General features: G+C 36.8%; 2 protein-coding genes across 6 annotated transcripts; one reads left to right on the top strand and one right to left on the bottom strand.

Annotated features, from left to right (window-relative positions):
- Positions 1 to 173: 173 nt before the first annotated feature.
- LOC128675678 (uncharacterized) lies at positions 174 to 3,795 on the top strand. 3 transcript variants are annotated; one of them, XM_053755244.2, is made up of 5 exons: positions 174 to 645; positions 1,039 to 1,473; positions 1,761 to 2,216; positions 2,451 to 2,833; positions 3,031 to 3,795. In XM_053755244.2, exons 1-4 carry the CDS (start codon positions 316 to 318, stop codon positions 2,793 to 2,795), a joined length of 1,566 nt encoding a protein of 521 aa, XP_053611219.1. In that variant the 5' UTR covers positions 174 to 315; the 3' UTR covers positions 2,796 to 2,833; positions 3,031 to 3,795. The 3 variants fall into 3 exon arrangements, with proteins under 3 accessions (XP_053611219.1, XP_053611217.1, XP_064292423.1); XM_053755242.2 differs by having other exon boundaries at positions 3,434 to 3,795; XM_064436353.1 differs by having other exon boundaries at positions 175 to 645; positions 2,451 to 3,795.
- LOC128675677 (uncharacterized protein) lies at positions 3,217 to 20,941 on the bottom strand. 3 transcript variants are annotated; one of them, XM_053755240.1, is made up of 13 exons: positions 20,695 to 20,941; positions 19,708 to 19,849; positions 18,183 to 18,309; positions 17,145 to 17,419; positions 16,827 to 16,910; positions 15,803 to 15,899; positions 14,623 to 14,748; positions 13,784 to 13,926; positions 12,881 to 13,062; positions 12,189 to 12,311; positions 11,277 to 11,415; positions 10,474 to 10,648; positions 3,217 to 9,932 (listed from the first exon to the last, which is right to left on the bottom strand). In XM_053755240.1, exons 1-13 carry the CDS (start codon positions 20,772 to 20,774, stop codon positions 9,787 to 9,789), a joined length of 1,839 nt encoding a protein of 612 aa, XP_053611215.1. In that variant the 5' UTR covers positions 20,775 to 20,941; the 3' UTR covers positions 3,217 to 9,786. The 3 variants fall into 3 exon arrangements, with proteins under 3 accessions (XP_053611215.1, XP_053611216.1, XP_053611214.1); XM_053755241.1 differs by having other exon boundaries at positions 11,277 to 11,417; positions 12,197 to 12,311; positions 14,623 to 14,754; XM_053755239.1 differs by having other exon boundaries at positions 14,623 to 14,754.
- Positions 20,942 to 21,114: the final 173 nt, after the last annotated feature.

Raw genomic sequence — 21,114 nt, forward strand, 5'->3', positions numbered from 1 at the left:
GATGTTACTCTTTGTTTTTTAGGAATCGGATTGGAAAAATATCGTTTTTGATACGAATTTGATATCCTTTTGACAGGTCAACTCCTTAAAATAATATCGAAAATCTATATATCGCTGGAAAAGAGATCGTTTATTTATGTCGATATTTTTCTGAATCGACATTTTGATATATCGATTTTTTTGCCCATCCCTATCGATTTTGTTCCATGTTTGGTTTTTGTTTAGCTTCGCTTCGATTCGAATCTGGTGATTTCACTCTCTGTATTTTATTTTGTTAGTTTTTGTTGCTCCATTAATCTTCCTTGCTAAAATATAATGCGGTGGAATGAAGAGCAAACAGTAACTTTTGTGAAAATTTATTTACAACATGATTACTTGTGGAACAAAAAACATGAGCGCTACGGGCAGAAGTACTTGCGTAAGAAAGCTTACCAGGATATCAGTTCTCTCTTTGAAGATGCCACTGGAATTAAACTAATGGAAAGAGAAGTAATGATTAAAATTAAAAATCTTTCATCAACTTACGCTCAGGAGCTGGCGAAAATGAAGAAATATTCAGAAACTGATCATCCTTACAAATCATCACTGAAATGGTTTCAGTACTGGTATAGGTGTAAGCACGGTGATCAGCTAATCAGTGATGATGTAAGTAAATTTTGTTTATTTTTGTTAATTGATCATTTGAATATGGTACCACATTCATTTTTTTTATTAACTTTATGTAGGTTATTCTTTGTAACTAACATAGCTAATCTACAGACAATTGAAAGTAAGCTATCTTCTGATTATAGTTTTACCTTTTTCTTATGAAGTTACTGTTTTCTAAAATGAACTCATATTTGTTTGAACACACTAATCTCTAGAGCTACTTGTGTTTTTATTTGAAAAAACTATTTTCGTCTTTCATATCACAATCCTGAAATTACCACAGAACAGGAGCAAAACTTCACTGCACTTTTCAATTCCAAATCTCATAGGGCTGCGGCCCCATTACATGTTTTTTGCAACAATTTCCATAAACAACTTTTAACGTTTCAGTCTCAATGCACATCGGAAGACCAAAAAATGTGGTTAGAATTAACAGAAGGCGAACACAACTACTCTGTTTCTCAAATTAAAAATAATGAAATTGAATCAAGTCCCACAAGGAGATGGTGTGAGGATGAGACTGTCAAGTTTGTGAAGATTTACTTGCAGCATAATATTTTGTGGAATTCAAAACATGCATATTACAGAAAAAATAAACTTCGTAAGAAAGCATATAGAGAAATTTGTTCTGAATTTAACAAAGCAACCGGTATTGCCCTCACTGAAAAAGAGGTATTGATGAAGATAAGGAGTTTGAAATCGACCTACTGTCAAGAACTTTTAAAAATAAGGAGGTTATCTAGACCCAACTTCAAATTTGTGTCACCATTGAAATGGTTTGCTGATTGGGATTGGTGCTATAATAATGCAAAATACTCAAACCAGGTTAGTATATTAGCTGTGGAAATTAGCAGTATTAGCACAGTCAACCAAATTACCTCCTTCCTATGGGCCCCCCCATAGAGCCCTGGCCTCCTGAGGCAGGGACTCAAAAACACCTTAATAAGTGTAGCATTTAGAAGTTTTAAACCAGTTTTGCTCATAAAATTGAAATAACTGTAACAGAAGTACATTTTCTGAACAGAAAAGATAACTTTAAAAGAGTCTTTAAAATAAAATAAAAATTAACTTCACTTTATCTATGATAATAATGTGACTTGTTTAAATTTCAGACAGAGACAGGATTAGAATCGGACAGTAAACATTTAGTAGAATGGTTAGAATTGTCCAATGATGAAGGTCAAGCCACACCATCCAAACAAAACGAAGAATCACTCATAAAACCTAGATGGAACGAGGCAGTTACCATGAAATTTGTAAAGATATTTTTACAGTATGAATTCTTATATGATCCGAAACATAAATACTTTAGAGACAAGAAGTTACGTCATGAAGGCTACAGCAGTGTGATTTCAGAATTCAAGGCAGCCACTGGTATTATGCTTGAAGAGAGTGAATTAAAAAGTAAAGTAAGGAATCTATCGTCAACTTATGCTCAGGAATTGGCGAAAATAAAGTGCGGGTCTGATACAGACATACCATACACCCCGACGATAAAATGGTTCCGACTCTGGCACAAACACAAATACACTGTAAGACAGCGTAATGGACAAATCACTGATAATGATGTAAGTATAATTCACTTAATACTAAGTCCAACCCTACTGAGCAAACAAAAGTAATAATGCTTAAAGTGATATAGATATAAATTGTTTGTCTTTGTTGGCTCCACATATATCTAAAAACGATTTAGAAGTGGGATTTGCTGTTTGTGGGATTTCGCAGGCGGAGCTGAGGGTAACAGCTAGTTTCGAAACAATAGTGGAAAAACTACATTGCCTAAATGCATTAATATTTTCCAGACCCAAGAACACGAGGCGCTAGTATCTGCATTTGAAGAACAGATGTCTGATGAAGAAGAGCATAAGTTTGAACCAGAATCAGAGGAACATCCTCACTCGGAGTCAGACTGCGAAGTGGAGACGAAAAGAAAGAAAGAGATGCCAGAAGAAGAGCCCGATTCAGTCAATCAATTGTTCTTTGTGGATGCCAATTCGAGTCCGAAGGATGATGAATTTGAACACTATGGGAAATATGTTGCATCTGTGTTGCGGAATATGGAATTGGACAAAGCTTTGCAAGTACAGTTGGAAATACAGAATTTGTTGAGCAAATCTATGGAAGGCGGTTACCGTCGAAAAACGTAGTCTATCATAAGACGCCATTCCACTTCGGAGGCTTGCGAGTGAGTGAAAAATGTCATTTTTGATAAAAGCTTTTATTGTTGTCAGAGAGATCTTATTCAATTCAATATGTGACAAAAAATTCATCCGTTGAGTACTTCCCACGTCTGGAGACGGTTCGTGGGTGCACCATTTGGTCATGCAATCATATCATAATAATGCATTATCTTCCAAACTAAACATGTGTACAAATTTTCAGCTCAATCGTTGAAGATATCTGCTTTGAGTTGCAAGATTCCACCTGAATAAACAGAGGGCCATACATAGTTACATTGCAAATTAAATAAAAGCTTGTAATATATTTTATAACACACAACCAATATTCAGGTATTGGTTGCAAATGTTGTAAATATTTATTCTAAGGTTATTAATAAAAGAAGTAAAGCACAAGTCTGATTTTTTATTGCTGTTACAGCATCAGTTCATACAAACAAATATTACCGCTTACATTTCACTAGTGAAAATTCAGATCGCGTGGCTTGTACCAAAGTTCTGACACGGAAACTTGTATCGTGTAAAAATATACATCTGTGATGCCGTGGACTTTATAAAATAATGTCGTCGATATAAAGCTAAATTAAGTACTTATTTCACAATTCCAGATTCAAAAAAAGGAAGTTTGACTTCGAGAGCAGTACGCAGTCGGCTAAAACTAAACCTCTTAAAATATTTTATTTATAAATAACACAAAAGGTCGATTCACATCGCCGCCGCTTAATCTCACTCGTTTGTAGACAACCTTTGAATTTTAGTTTGTAACAAGCGACAATATACAATACATTCACAATAATTTTAGTTCCATTCCGCGTTTTCACTCGACTTTTACCAATCATAAATTTTTCAGGTTTTCTACTTACAAATATACAACAACAGAATTGACGAATTCTGACGTATTTTTGTACTGACTGACTAAGGGGTCAGTTAGCGCCACAGTCTAGCGTGGCCCCATTCAGTAGGCCGAACATTTAAAAAAAAACCGCACAATACAACCTTTCAAATACGCCTTGAACATACCTCACACTACACCAGTTGCTATCAGCGAATTCGTTCGTGTTATCCCTCATTGGCGCTTGTTACACAAAAATTTGACATCTGCGGCATCTATTAATACTAGTAAACGAAACAAAAATAGCCAAACATTAAACAAATAAGAATTAAAATGTAAACAAATCTTGTGCGAGATGTAAACCGACCCGACAAAGACTAGAAGCGGGCGACAAAACGTCACAATCTCAAAGTAATACAGAATAACAGGATACGTTTACACAACGACAAGGATCTTTTGACACTTTTTTGCGTTTCAAACTCAAAAATACTTTCAGTTTTTTACACACTTTCAGTTTTTTCAGTTACAAAGTATAGATATACAGTCGGGTGCAGATAAACCTGACTCCCTTACTAACTGGGGTTATGCTTATCTGCCTCCAACTGTACATACGAGATATAGTTTGCCTTACCAGGCATGCATTATTAAAATTATAGGACGAAATTATACATAATATCGACGTCAAATAATCAATTAATAAATTAAGACTCGTTCTTGTCGATGGAGTATATTTATCTGCCCCCTACTGTACATTCGAGATATAGTTCAAATATAAATAATAATGTCTTCCAAAAGTGAGCTAACTCAATGCCTGATTGCAAGTGTTTGAGCATTAACATTTGACACTTGGATGACAGACGAGAGAGCGTTCCTGTAACCCATAACCTTTATTAAGTTTGTTACAATGTTTAGTTATGATGTTTCGCACGCGCCAAAAGATCTTTGTCGCATTTTAGATTTTATGTGCGTCACTTCACAAACTTCGTTTTCCAAAATTCTGTACTTCACATTTTGCCATCTGTATTACGTTATGTCATCAACAGCAGTTCAAAACTTAGGACTGTTTTTTGCCCTCTTATGAATGTGAATATAGTTTTTATTTAGTGATGATTGCAAAAATTTCTCTATTATGCTCATTTACGTTAAATGAAGAATTTATGTTTGTTTAGTATTGATATCACGATTATTTAGTCAAAGAAAAAAAAAACCTTACTAGAAAATAAAAGCCCTCTGCTATAACGACATAACGCAATTTATTTTTTGAGCGGACTCTTTACAATATATAAAATTAGCGATCCTTTTAAGTAATCATCAGGTTTTATCCATGTCGAATTTGTCACGGACATCTCTCGAGATAGAACCAATAGTTTCAACGCTATCGACCCACAGTCATACACATAGCTACATACCACAAATTCACTTTCCGTCTCCTTATTTAATTTTTGATCATACTCAGTTCATGACTGGGTGTGGTTAAAAATTTAAAAAGGAAATCTTGTGGACTATATTTAGGGTTCTCATTCGAACGAATATATGTATATGTTATGGACAAAGTGATTAATTATAACATTATTAATAATGCCCGGGCACTTTGAATATGGACCAGCCATTTCGGGCGACATCTCTTTTTATCATTATAGTGTCAAAGAGATACATATTCGTTGGCGTTGTAGCTATATGTTTGTCTATGACGCCGTAACGTCTCCACGTTAGTTAACATTACTTCTAACACATCATTAAGTTTTGTGTCTGAAAATTTAAATTAACATTGTACTATGTAAATGCAAAAGTGCCCAGAAATATGGAAGCTAACGGACCATTATGGACAATAATTTCAGTTTAGGTTTATCCTCCAAGAAGACATTTAGGATGAGTTTCATTATTATTTTAATTTAAAACGTCACATTATTAACTGAGAAATATGACTGATTTTTATGCAATAAACTTGAAGTAATTTTGTGGATCGGTTTTTATATCATTCATATCTATTTACAAATATAACACACTTAATATATTTCAATAAACTTTTGAACAGATTATATTTTACTCGGTTTCAGTGAACACAGTTTATATTGCTCATTTTTTTTTTAATATTAGACCTCAAATGTTGTGCTTTATCTGTCTAGATAGAATAGGCTTTTGCACATTCAGTTATCCTAATATTATAAATGCGAAAGTAAGTTTGTTTGTTACCTCTTCACGCTCTATCTACTCAACCAATCTTCTTGAAATTTTGCATACATGTAGTTTGAAGTATGAAGAAGGACACAGGGCACCTTTCATTCCGGAAAAATAACTGTTGCCGTGGCAAATCGTTAATTTGCCACGGCAACAGTTATTTTTCCGGTTGAAGCCGCGGCCAACAGCTAGTTCCGAATAAAAATTAACAGTTATGACTAGGCGGGATTAAAATAAGTTGTGTATCATCATTTTTAATACATTAGTGCTGTAATATTACAAGCGTATTAAAAATATTTTTTAACACTTAGTATTATGGAAGTAACTGATATTTAGCCTTAAATAAATAAAAACAGCTAAAATCTATCACCCGAGGAGGGTCCAATCTAGGATGGAAGTGTTATATCCATAAAATTACTCCACGTTTATATTCTGAGCAATCGCGGCGCTGCGCCATTTCACATAACTGTTACTATAAAAGAATATAGTCTAAAGATGGCGCCATTATAGCGAATACACACAACTTGACAAAATAAAAAAATCTCTGCGATAATGCTAATATATAAAATATATATTTTTTGAAGGAGAACTACATTAAAAGTGGATTCCACATTTACGCAGCGCCTAACCAATAGTGTCATGGCGTAACAACATCAAACAGATGAATGCGTCTCATCTAATAGTTCTTTTGCCGTAATATTGACAGTAAAACTAATGATATTCTAAATTAACTATTTCATACTTGCTCAACTCTGTTTCGTCACATTCTGATAAAATATCATATTGTAATCTGGCAGATAAATTAACAGCTAGATTAACAGCCTGTTATGATTGGGATTGGCCAGTTAGCCGTATCTAACATTTGTGAGATACAATTTTCAACGCTATCTGTTAGATATGTTACATATAGGCTATCAGATACTTTATCAGCAACCGGTGAAACAGGCCCAAAAGATCTTTGATCAGATTGATAGAACCACAGGCAAAAAGACCCACAGATCGACACAAGACATCGACCGATCACTATTAATATCACCTTTCTACCACCGCACCGCTCACCCGGCACATGACGTTCATTGAAGTGACCTTTAAGTTGTACTCTGTAGGCACTACTTTAGATTGACATAACTAATTTGTTGCCAATCAAAAGTATATCTACAGAGGACGCCTCAAAGCTCACTTTTCAATGAACGTCTTAGTGCTGAGTGGGAGCGTAGAAGCGTGTGTAGAACTAAGGTTCTACACACGCTTCTACCGTAACGCTTCTTCGAGAGGATTTTCAAAAATTAACGAATCTGGATTAAAAACTTTCTGGCGCATATTAAGTTTTACAATGGAACTATTAAATGATACGCGCTTTAGTAAAATTAGTTCAACGATAGAAACAGGCGACTACACCATTAGACCCACTCACAAATTGGACTAAACGTCAATAAACTACAATTTATATAAAGAAGAAGACTCGAATCAGATCTTATATTTTGTACAGTTTATCACATAAATTTAAAAGAACACAAGGGACTGCAGCTCAAACTACATCACTCCCAATCATTATGCGTTCGAGATCAATCTATAGATCATTCAGTGGAAAAATATCTGAGCGTGCGAGCTTACGATTAAAACTTGATGGCGATTTCGTTTCGCTGCCAACATTGGGACGTGATGTGATGAAGTGACACGCGAACGCGATCGAGTTCCAATCGAAAACTCGCACCAAGCTTTGCGTATCGGATATACAAAAATATGAGCATACACTATTTGACTTGCGGGCGCAACTAGTACTTGAGAATCACTAGTCACCAAATTACAGGTACAATATGTGAATCCAAATATTTCATTTATGAAAAAATAAACGCTCTGTCTCGCCCGGCGTGCTAGGTGAGCGACGGAACGCTGCACTTACATGAGTTTCCTGACACATTTGATATCGACGCGTCGCCGTGCCGCATTAGTCGCTCACCCAGGGCCCCGGTCAAGTTACGTACACGGTTACAAAACTAACGTTATCTTTGTTGGTTCTACCGATGTTTGTATGGACATTGAACATCGGGATCGCGCTTCACAATAATGAATACTCGCGCTAAATTTACGCACAGATTATACACACTTCTATTGATTGAACATTTTGACACTGGCCACTGAGAAAATGAGAAAAAAAAACACTATAAAATTATAATCCCGCATGTAGATATTTTTGACTGGTATTTTTTTAATTCTGTCGATGTTAAAGTATCATGTATCGCAGATATAACTTTTTACATACATTTCACACATTAAATATTCACACTGACCAATTGTTACTAGGCGAAAGAGAAACATTTCGCGTGCAACTTGTTACTTAATATTAATAATTGTTATTTTTCAAGTAAATACACAAGTTAGTTCACGATGCTCTGACGTCTTTAAAAAATATGGCGACTAGAAATTAATCCATTTTTCAACCAATAGAAAATGTTACTAGTGCGATATATTTTTTCCCAAAAGCGCAAAAATTTAACATTAATAAGTAACAAATAAATTAAGAACAATCCGCCCGGGGGCCACCAATCGGTAAAATATACGATATGAGATCAAACTAACGCCCATACAAAAACCAGTAGGCGGCGGATTAAGACGGAGGCGCCATTCGTAAGATTGCCATCTATACATATAAAAAATCTATAAGTGGGTTGTTTGTTCGCGCACAACGTAAAAAGTACTGGATTGGAATTTGACTCGATTTTGTCAGTTGTATAGCGGATGGTCTAAATTAAAATCTTGTATAGTTATCACCGCGATATATTGTTTAGAACCCGAGATGATAGGGCGAAAATAATATTGTAATATCTGTATCATTGTACTATGAAGCTATAGGTAATACTGATGCCCGGACTTAAAATGTTACGACGCAAAGTATATATATATACTAGTTGCGCCCCGGGGCTTCGCTCCCGTGGGAATTTCGGGATAAAAAGTACCCTATGTGTTATTACAGATTACTTTCTACCCGTGTACCAAATTTCATAACCATCGGTCCAGTAGATAATGCATGAAGATGTAACAAACTTGCTTTCGCATTTATAATATTAGTTGGGATTGCTATCTCATTCATATGTAGGTCGGACCTCTCGTTCTTGCGCGGTCTCGCTCGTTCACCTCGCTAAAGACAGAGACGTCGGACAACAGATGAAAGAGAGAGGTTGTGGACTCCAGTATTATCTAAAACTTCATGTATGCTATGTTGAAATATAATTTATAGTTGATTGATAAATAAAAGAAAATATATTAGAAGTCATTTTTTCGTACAATTTATTCGCGTTGATAATAAATCCAGTTGATCGTAATAAAAATATGTATGATTTATTTCATTATTTAAATTTAGTTAAAATGCATGTGGCATGCAATAAAATGTGTAGAAATATATATATATATATATATATATTTGAACATTACTCGATATTGAGTAGTATCGATATAAATATCATGTCATATAATGAGTGTTCGGTATCGATACCAGCGTTCAATCCTTCGAATTTAGTAACTTCAATGAAAAAAACAGATAGACTTGACATGATTAGAGTCTCGTGAATTTGTTGTGGTTTAGTTGACTATTCCAAAACTAAGAACTGTATATCGAACAATACTTTTGTACTTTAACCACTTCTCATGTCATTAAAAAAGCAAAATTCTTTATTTATTTCCTTAGGAGGTGGGTTTAGCGATAAATCAGACATTATTGATTTTTCCTAGCAAATTTCATTTAGTTGGTTTTCGTATGTTATTTTCGTACTATTAATTTTTCTGTTACAAAAAAAGTATCGTTTTGTATCCCTAAACACAATTTCGAGAACTCAGTATGTGCGATTTGTCCGTATACATTTATTATCCCAACAAAACAGTAATCCAACAACGGCAATGTGTGTAAATCTTACGAATGGCTCCACCAGTCGCGATACAGGTCGGGCGACGAGTTCAGGCGTCGGAGCAGAGCTGCTTGGGCGTGTACACGGACGCGTTGGGGTCGAGGGGCGCGTGCAGCGACACCAGCTCCGCCGGCATCACGGCCAGCAGCTGCGCCTTCAGCTCTGATATCTCCTTCTCTTTGTTCGATATTACACCTGCGGGTGGGAGTTTGACAATAGCCAATAGGGGGTTGACGAGGTCAGATAATTGTTAAAAAATCTATATATAATTTAGATAAAATAGACATATGAAAAGAAACGAAAATGTAAAGTTGGTTGGAAAGTCCATTTTTTTAAAATGTGAAATTATAAAAACAAATTCAACCATCATAAAAAACTAAAATTTTGTAACTACGTTTGTTACGAAGTCATCACCGTAAACTGTGGAAAAAAACATAGCTTTTGTTGCGAACATATTAGCACGTTGTGACGTCACTTCTACGTGTCCTTTAGTATGGAGCGTTTGGACGAGTCTAAAAATATGTGTATTTTATTTTTGTCATATCTTTGAAAGCATTGTCATTAGCACAGTATTTTTTTCACTGGAGTTTCTATTAATATAAGGGCCTTCGAATAGTCATTAAAATAAAAAATTGCCACCTAGCCTATTATGTTTTGTATGAAACTTTCAAAAGAATTTTCACGCAATAGAATTGGGGACGCAATGTGTAAACGATTGTTATGTGGTGTGTCTCACCTTCCTGTATGAGCAGCTGCCGCTTGGCGTCGCCCAGCGCGGACAGCAGATCCAGCTTGACGCGGGTCTCCGCGGACAGCGAGCGCTGCAGGTGCGCCGCGCGCTCCTGCAGCGCCCGCAGCGGCGACTGCCGCGTGGGGCTCGACTCCTCCGCCAGCGCCTCCAGCGACCGCATCTGTGCGAGTGTGCGCCCACCAATCACTAACCGCAACGATGCTACTTTGTAGTACGGACTGTTTTTTTATATGCTGGTCTAGAATGTGCTCTGAATGGAATTTATTTGATGTGAAAACTTGTGAAACTGTGTGACTAGATGCTACGGGCTTGTGCCCCGAAATGGGAATACACGCAAGCGGCTTCGTGGAATAAAAAATCGACACAAGATTTCAGGCATTCCCTTATTCCGTATTCTGCAGAAATGGTAAAATTTTGTTGATTGAAATTCATAGTCTCCAGTTTCCCGCAACGTATCCCGTTCGGTATTGATCAACAGTTTCTGGTAAAGCATCGCCCGTTGCATTCCCCACGACGAGTCACGTCCTAACCACAAATTTTAATTAACAATGTCTCACGTCAAATATATCAAAGTTTCATACAAACTTGAACCCCCAATTTCACCCCCTTATGAATGCAATTTTCAAAATTCAATTAGTGTTTTATTCTTTACTACCAAACCAACTAATTTAAATCCACAATTTCATATACTTCACTTCAAAAATGACGAAGTTTCGTATAAACTTTCAACCTCCTCTTTACCCCTTTAGACATTGAATTTTCAAAAAAAAAAAAGCCCACTCTATTACCTGGTGCTGAGCGTGGTCCAGATCCCGCTGCAGCTGCTGGTGTGAGTCTCTGACTCGAGTCAACTCTCTCCTCAGAGCTGAGCTCTCGCTCTCGAGCGCTGAGCGGCGACTTCTGCACCACTCATTATCACATTCACCGCTGTTTTGGAAACAAATACACTTTCTTTGTAAATAGGTTAATTTCGTGACCAGCAAGTTTGGGTTTCTCATTCCAGTCGTATTCTTCATTCACAGATGCTATAATAATGTTTTATCTCATTTACACAAGCATGGTACGCGTTTATCTGTTTCAACTTGTGATCGTGTGCATAACGCCTATTCATTTTTGTTAGGAGTAATCGAGCGCTATCTACTATCACCTGAATTTTAGATGATTAGAAACAGATAGTGGAGATTGGCTTTGATTTTTTTTTTCTATTTAAATCTTTGTTAATTTTTAGGTTAAATGTGAACGTACTGTGCCGTATGTACACAATTATCACACATGTAAAAGAACAATTCGTTGATTAATCTTGCACTCCCTGACATAGCGTCGATAGTTTACTTTAAAAAAAATTCCACGTTTGACGGTTGTCGGATTTATCATTCAACAAATCGTAGTTTTTATGGCAATTTGTATTTCGTTTTTGTTTTGGTAGAGGAGTGAGTATATGCATGCCCTCTCTATACTATAGACTAAAAAGGACAAAACTTTATTATTGCTCACATGTCATTATATTTTCCAATTCCACATCAAAAATCAAATGCTCCGTTTGTAAAGAGGGACAAAGGAACAGGTATAGTTTTACATTAATAAATTGACTTATTTATTCACAAAAAAGTTGAACCATATGTTGTCTCTTTCTGTCAATGTCAAATATTATAAAGTGCGATAGTGACAAAACAAGTAACAGTGAGCACATCAATATATACCTGTGCGCGTGCGCGTGCGCGTGCGCGTGCCGCAGCAGCTGGTGCTCGGCGGCGCTGCGCGCGCGGCGCTCCTCGCCCAGGCGGCGCTCCAGCGCGCGCTCGCCGCCGCGCCACGCCGACATCCTGACACACACACACACACCACACACACACACACGTTACTACTCGGGTACAACCAGAATAGGTGTTTCTCAGAGCGTTTTGACCGCTGCGGTCGCGTTGTCATTACAATTTTTCAAATTTTGACAAAACATGAACCAGTTTTGCTGTCTGACTTAAAAATAATTAATCGAATACATATCGTAATGACGAAATAAAACGCTCTGAAATCCACCCTAATAGCTTATATCTATAAACCTCCCTCAGGAATCGCACAGTTTATCTGATTGCACAGATGACACAATATACTAGCTCTGTCAATTTCTCGTGTTCCCGGCTGCATTCGAGTTTATTAGCTTTATATCTCAGATACTATTAAATTTGAATAAAGTCTTAAAATAAAATGTTAGGAATACTAAGCACAAATCAAATTATTTATTCAGAGATTAGACCTTCACAAACATTTTATCACGTCAGAATTTATATATCTTATTACTTTTTAAATAGTATAACAAAATACATAGTCAAAAAGTATATAAAAACACGTTATGATCGATAACAAAAATACAACGGCTAACATTAGCTGCACTCACTTGTGCTGCAACGCTGCGTGCGCCTGCTTGAGGTGGTTGTGGTCGGCGCGGCGCTGCCGCTCAGCGGCTGCAGCGGCTGCGAGCGCTAGACGCGCGTCCGCCTCCCGCACGAGTGCAGCCGCTAACTCCGCTTTAACGCGTTTCAACTCCTCTGAATACTCGCGCGCTTCGCGAACTTCTCGCTACAATGTAACACACATATCACACTGACTACCTAAACACCATTCCTGACTCATACACACCATTGATGACAAATTTTCGTTTTGATGAGTATTCGAAGAAGGAGAAATCTTACGAACGGAGGTTTTTCATACCACACGGAGAATAACGAGAATATGGCTCATCTCAAAAATCATACTTAATCTTGGCTAAAGTTTTTTGTTTTATTACTAGCGCCATCTTGCTTGGACCAGCTGAACTTTTTAGAAAAACAGACTAGATTCATGCTAGTTCCATAACACACCTTGTATGCTACAGCAAAGTGAACTCTTTTGTACAGAGTGAAGGCGTATTTTAGCTTAGCAGCCTGTTTGATTTGGGCTATTTTGGGTTGAAGATATGCAACCAATCGAATTTAATGTGGTATGTATATGTTATAAAATATAGTAACGTTGAGTTAGTATCCCGTAACACAAGTCTCGAACTTACTTTGGGGCTAGCTCAATCTGTGTGATTTGTCCTAATATATTTATAATGTTCACTTGTGTGAACTATATTTATTACCGTTTGACCGTGTGCATTAGGCGACACGTGTTCTGTAAGTAAGTTTGTCTTATGACACTTTCATAGTTTTCTGTGTTCCGTGGACACTCTAACTTAAAGTATTCTTTAACTTTTCTCTGAATATGAAAATTTAAATATACAAACATTATTATAAAATAAAAATAAGAAAATGTAACATACCTGTTCGCGTTCCCGCTCGCGTTCTCTTTCTCGCTCCTTCAATTCCCTCTCTCTTTCTTTCTTATCATCTTTGTATCCATTACACTCCTTACTTTTTACACTTTCTTTTGTACTTTCTACTTCTTTAACTATATGTTCTTTTGCTGAAGAAAAAATCATTAATTGGAATTATTTCATCAACGGTTTATTTTAGATCTAGTCTGTAAATAAATGTCTCTTGTTGGCTGGCAACACTGAGAGTTTATCAACCAATCTCGACCATTCTATTTGGCAATAAATACAATGGCAATAAAATGTAGCGCATGCAGTAACACAGCGCCCTCGGTCCCTCGACGGGAGGCGAACCTGGGTCCGCCATATGGTAATGTTTCACATAACACGTGTACAACATTTCAGCACAATAGAATATATCTTCAAAATTTCGTTCCAAGATTACACCCGAACAAATATACAGGGTTACTGATATCTAACGCTTAACCTTCCAAAGGCGCATAAGGTACATAGAGACTAACATCTTTTGTTCTACGACTTTTGTCTAAACGTAATTAATAAAAAAAAATCATTTTCCTAGTTTTAAGGTCGTTTCTATAAATCGATAACTCTATGTACGATTCCGCTACATAACGTTACTGTACTGTCTCGTGTTGCTTGGCTATTACATAGAGTTCAGGTGTTTTTTTTTCATGAAAAGAAAAAACTACGAATCACGAAAAGTCGTAGAATAAAAGTTGCTTGTTTTGATGTACCCAAGTAGTCTCTAGGAGGTTTTGCGTTTGATACCAGTAACCTTTTACCAACACACATTGAAAGTTAAATAAAATCTTGTAAAAGCGACTCACTTTGTTCTGTACTCTTATGACTATCGCTGTCCTTATCCTTATCTTTGTCCTTGTTTTTACTCCGTTTCTTCTCTTCTCTTAATGTACTAGCCTCTTTTTTATCACACTTTGAGTTTTTGGCACCACCTGCAACCGAGGAATGTATGAGAATGCTTGCGAGGTGTGAAATTTGGACCTTTTTTTGACGTGACAACGTCTTAAATTAGGTTGCGGCTGGGAGTCACTTATGAAAAAGTGTAACGCCCGGTAACGTTACGATGAGTCACCGAACGAGCGAGAGGCCCGCCGAATGCCTTGCGTCTCTCTCCCACTCAACTATGATCGGTCTGCCGCGCGCGTAAAAAGACGTTGTCACGTAAAATCTTCGCCCGTAAAACCGACTTTACAGGCAACCTTTTTTTTTAATTAAGAACAGTTTGCCAGAAATGCATGGCTATAAATTTTGTATCCAATTTAAATAACATTAGGTTTTGGCGCGAAGACATTGTGGGAATTAAATGTTGTGTATATCAATATATGTATGTGTGCGTGTGGCCGCGTCCACAATATTAGGTCCTTACTTGAGCCAATGAAGTCAAGTGTAATCTCAGCATCCGAGTATTTAACTTGTCCCCTCTCCCCGACATAACATTAAAGTAAATAAATATAAATATATAGGGACATAGATTGTGTTAACCTTTTCTGCTAGTTAACCATCCCCGACACTTTAGTCGAGGGTCGGGTCAGTCAAACACACGAGTTGTGAATCGTATTTTCTTTGAGTGATACATTCGTATGATACAATCGTGCTTTATTTATACGACACCTGCCTACGACGATATTAAAAATAAAATATACAATTTTTAATACATAAATAATTACAACAATGTCCAACAAATATTCACATTCGCAGTATGTATTTCGTATTTTTTTTTTAAATAGAATCATATTTTTTTGCCATTCTGCATTATTTAAAAAAGAATACTCATTGCAGTCAATATTGATATAACACGAAGGAATTGCGAACCAATCACATTGCAGGGCGGTTGTCGTTGCGTCAAAAAGTCGCAATGTGATTGGTTCGCTGCGTCTCACTTCGAATCGAATGGATTCGATGGTGAGAAGTGAAATGCAAACCCGCACTAAGCCCTCTCAGGTGTCGTACAAAGTAAATGGTCCCCGTGACAGTATACGGGAATACCTTTCCCGTGTTCGTGGTCGGCGCCGGGCGCGCTGCCGTTGGCCAGCGCCGGCTTGTCGCGCGCATGCGCCGACAAATGTTTCTCACATTTATCTAACTGCAATACAAATGTTATAATTTAATTTTTTTTTACATACATAACATTATTTTAACAAATTATTCAATACGGATTATTACAATTATTACGTAGCTTGCATTCATCCTAACTAATATTATAACGAAACTAAGTTTGTTTATTTGTTTGTTACCTCTTCACGCTGTATCTACTCGACCAATCTTCTTGAAATTTTGCATACATGTAGTTTGAAGTGTGGAGAAGAACATAGGGTACCTTTCATCGCGGAAAAATTACTGTTTCCGTGGGAAATTCACGCGGGCGAAGCCGCGAGCAAAAGCTAGTATGATAATAAAACAAAATATGATCCGCAAAATGCTTCGTATATTTTTTGTACAATTAATACAGAACTGAAAGTATTGTCCTCTTTAGCGTCTGTCCGCAATAAATTCAAAAACTACAATCTGGAATTTCATTCGGTTTTCATGAACACATAGTATATTTCCTGAGGAAGGTTTAAGAATCGGAAAATAAAACTAAAAATAGATATATCTCTCTTATCCTCGCGTATTACGGTTGCATGACGCCCGAAGCCAGTGGTCACATTATAACATTTAACCTAAAAGTTTTGAAAATAAAATTAAAATTTTCTTAAATTTAACTGTAAGAAACCTTATTTGGGTAAGTTTCACCGGAAACGAGATTTATAAATGAGGAGAATATTTATTTTGAAAAACAATATTTAGTAACAATTAAGATTAATATACTGGTACAGTCAACAGCGCATCAAGTTATCCTGCATGGACATCTATGACGCGTTAATACGGCGAGTTTGCAACGAATTTGGGTAGGTCGACGTGCTATTGACTGTACATGTAAGCGATTGTGAATGAACGAAATGAATGGATTGATTGGAATGAATGGATTGATTGGAATGAATGAAATGAATGAAAAGAGATTGTAGTGTACCTTATGTGTGGCGTCGCCGTTGGCGTCGCGGCACTTCCTGCGCACGAGCGCCTCGCCCTCCGCCGCCGCGGAGGTCTGCGGGCTCTGACAACGAGGTAACACATTTTTAACCCCGACGCAAAGTCTGTCTGTGGCAACGTAGCTCCCAAAGACCGATTTTCGTTTAGTTTTTTTGTTGCGTCATACATGATTTTATACAGAGTGTTCTTAGCCATGTTTCATGAAAATCGGTTCGGCCGTTCAAAAGTTGCAGCGAAATTAATATAGTCAGTCGGGGGGTTTTCTAATTTGTCCAACAAATAAACTTATAACGCATACCTGTTCCAGCGCACTCTCGGGTATCGCGTCCCTCATGAGCTGGAAGTAGAACTCGTTCTCGGCGCGGACCTGCCGCTGCCTCCTCAGCCGCAGCCGATGGCCCACATACGACTTGACCCCGAAGCCCAGACTGACCGCGGGGTACCCCACGCAGTGGGCCGCGAGAGGCCGATAAAGCTCTAGACTACTTGCACGCTCGCCTCGCAAAGCGCCCTCTACGTATACGACAAGGCAGCATATCGCTACCGTTGGTAGGCATATGCCTTTGTCTGCAACTGAAAAGAGAAGAGGCTTTTAATAAAATTTGTTTATTTTAAACTGGCATTTAAACGCACGGGAACAGTTACTTTTTCCGGGACGAAAGGTACCCTATGTCCTTCTCCATATTTCTAACTAGATGCAAAATTTCAAGGAGATTGGTTGATAGAGTGTGCAGAGGTAACAAACAAAATTACTTTCTCATTTATGTTAGTTAGGATTTATTGCACAAAAAAAAAGTTAAAAAAAAACCTTAGAATCATGTAGAAAACTAGATGTCGCCCGGGACTTAGCTCTGGTGAGAATTTCGAGACAAAATCCTATAGCAATCTTGGATAATGTAGCTTTCTAATGGTGAAAGAATCTTTGAAATTAGTTTCGGAGATTACCCGCCTCAAATATACTCACAAATGCTTACCTCTTTATTATAATAGTATAGGTGCTTGTGAACCTGCTCCTTGAAGGAGAGTTGAAAAATTCACTTTGTAAGAGTTGAAAAGAAAATTATAGAAGCCAAGAAGGATCTTGGACTTTGGGCGAACCAGTGAAGTAAGTACATTTTTACACAATTTTCATTGGCTAAAATTATCTCGAAAATTCACAAGTAAATTTACTTGATAATTTTCTAAAACAAGAGAATAACAAGAGACATTCAGTACTCTCTCTCATCCTAAAGACAAGAGTCATGATCGGAATCATTACAAACTCTGCTTTATTATCGCGCTTGACTTCGCCTCGCGCGAAATACTAGCGTCAGATAGTGTGTTTGTATATACTTACATGTGTACCAGACATATTGCACCCAAACGTAGGTGCTCGCGGCGAAGAATATATACTGTAGTGGTATGAAGAAGAAGCAAATCATGTCGGACGTTAGCGCGATGCAGATGAAGAATACTGAGAAGGCCTGTAACAAGATTTATAAAACTTTTAAATAGTGAGATGTAAAAATTCAAAAGTTTACTTTTAAAAGTATGTTCAAAACTTTCCCTTTTATAACATAAGTGTTATAAAAGCGGAAGTTTACGTAACAAACTTATTGTTACTTCTCTACGCATACACTGCTGGACCAATTTGGTACTGATGTCGCTGATACCTTGGATTAACACGTAGGGTACTTTTTATCCCGAAAGGGTCAAAAAGCTTGATAGTCAATTTATAAAGTCGATGGAGCTGTATTGCGCTGAGCTGAACAAAACTCTGTATTTTAAATAAAAAAGTATTTACAATTGCGATGTTTGTACCGCCATTAATCGTGACCGAGTGTAGTCGCTTACTTTATTCTCTCTTTATTTACCACTTTGTCTCTCTCATTTTCACGTGTTTTCAGCGCATTCGGAGCCGTGACGCCGTGAAGCCCAGTGTCAGCATAAATAATAAACCTTAACATTTTGAAGATTCGGCTGTGATTTTACAAACTGCCTAACGTCACCCCTTCTCGGGAATGCTATTGTTGCCTGTTCGCCTTAGTAACCTCGTACAGGAGATAGGAAGGGTCTTATTCTAGGGCGGAACCACACGTCAATCTCCATCTATTCGTTTGTAGCTGTTTGTAGTCGTTAACTAGACAACAATATTAATAAACAAAATTCGGTAATCAAACCAAACAACTGAATTATGCAATCAAATTTAAAAATAAACTAATTATATAGCTCCATTAACGAAATTCATTATCAGTTGTGCAACTGGACACCAGATACAAATGATAAAAGTGATCAATAAAATTATTGTTTACTCAATAAGCATGTTTCTAGGTGAGTGGTCTAATAATATTTTTATTTGGGTTAAGGCTTTTTGTGGAATACCTATTTTTTCTCTCTATGGAAACACCTGTTACAACATAATGTCCAATGTTCTTGTCATATCTGCCTTGAAAAATAAACAAAAGTTGAGATACTTAGGCATAAAATAAATTTTCCTTCCATTCTATGACCATTTCAAACAATTTCTGTAGCTTCTATACATTAAAACATTGACTGCTGCCAATTCATGATGCATACATTTTCCTAAGAACAAAAATATCAAAAAAAAAAAATGTTTTCAGCACTCAAGTGTTAATAAACATATGTGGTTTCCACCAAACAATAGGACCTTTCCATATCCCCTTGCAGATATCATCATTATTGTCTAACTGGCATTTGCCCGTATTGATTTTCCGGGAAGAAACATACCTTATGTCCTTCTCCATACTTCAAATTACATGTATGCAAAATTTTATGAAGATTGGTTGAATAGATGGTAGATGGATGGTAGAGGTAACAAACAAACTTACTTTCGCATTTATAATATTAGTTAGGATACTTACAAGTCCTTGAAATTTATATGAGTCATATACAGATCTCAGCATCATCCAGAAGGGCCAGAGGAACTCAAATCTGAACTCCAGCATGTAGTCAGCCATCACTACAGTCGCCCAGAGCATCACAAACTTCAGGTACAGCATCGAGCTGGAAATAAACATCATTTATTAATTTATTTTATGTTATGTGAGTTTTTATTAATGGATAGTGTGATTCCTCAGGAAGGTTTAAGTGTACGATTTGTTGGTTTTCCCAAGCAAAAGCAGGACAGGCCACTAAATTTATTTAATAATTAATTACATCTAAATCGGCCCAGCAGTTTAGCTCTGAAATTGAGAGACTGTTGCATTTATGTTTCTACCCAAAAATATTATAAGTTTTTGTTCGATGGATGGATACAATGATATGATGAATGGATACTTGATTGGAGTACACAAAATAATATTTTTGGTATGTATTGTAAAAATATTAGTACACATACATTTAGTAAAGGTATAAATCGGTTAACACACTATGTCCATATTTTTTTAAACAAATGCTTTCACGTCTCTGACTTTCTCATTAAACTTCTGCTTCTAATTCTAATTTTAATTAAGAAAATTGATAACACATGACCACATCAAATCTACATCTTAAGATATTTTTTATATTCTGTTTTGAAACAGTCTGCTAAAGTTAGATTTCTCCTGAATATCACGATATAACTTGATTCAGAAAAGAAAGATCGTGAGAAGTAATGTAAAAACATGTGTAGCACATATCAGGAGCGCGGTGCGAAACAACACGTGCAGACTTTGTTTCTTTTACGCTTTTTTTGGTCTGCAACAGCAAAATGGTTCTGTATGAAAGCCAGATGGTTGGGCCTACCCACATGAAATTTATAGGCATACCATACTTCAGGATAATCTCAATCTTCAATAGCCAGCTATTTCTAATTAAATAATAAGTAATAAAAATAGCGAAGAATAACAATAGCAACTGCGACCACTCACTTTCCGTACATTCCTTCAGTGATTTTGGTGCGCTTTAGGGGGCGCCGCATTTTGCCAGTTTCGGCATTTCTTCTCTTCATATTTTTTCCTCCACGATGTAAATCACGATTACAGGCGTTTCGCACAGAACACTTATTTAAGAAACATTTAATGAAACAACAATGTTTCTCAAAATGCAAGAGCCTTTTGTTGTCAATCAGCCTATTGAGAATTTACGAGGGAGACGAGAAATATCGGCGAGCTTTTTGCGTTCACTCAAAATGTTGCCATAAACACATCATAATTTCTACTATGGAAATAAAAGATTCAAATTTCTTTATTCAAATTAGAATAGATACATCACTTTAATGACGTCAAAAAATTACTTAAACTAAGTATACCGCCGACTTCCAAAGCTCAGGTGAAGAAGAAGCGACGCAA

This window comes from Plodia interpunctella, chromosome 14 (genome assembly GCF_027563975.2).
Source record: "Plodia interpunctella isolate USDA-ARS_2022_Savannah chromosome 14, ilPloInte3.2, whole genome shotgun sequence".
Taxonomy (NCBI): Eukaryota; Metazoa; Arthropoda; class Insecta; order Lepidoptera; family Pyralidae; genus Plodia; species Plodia interpunctella.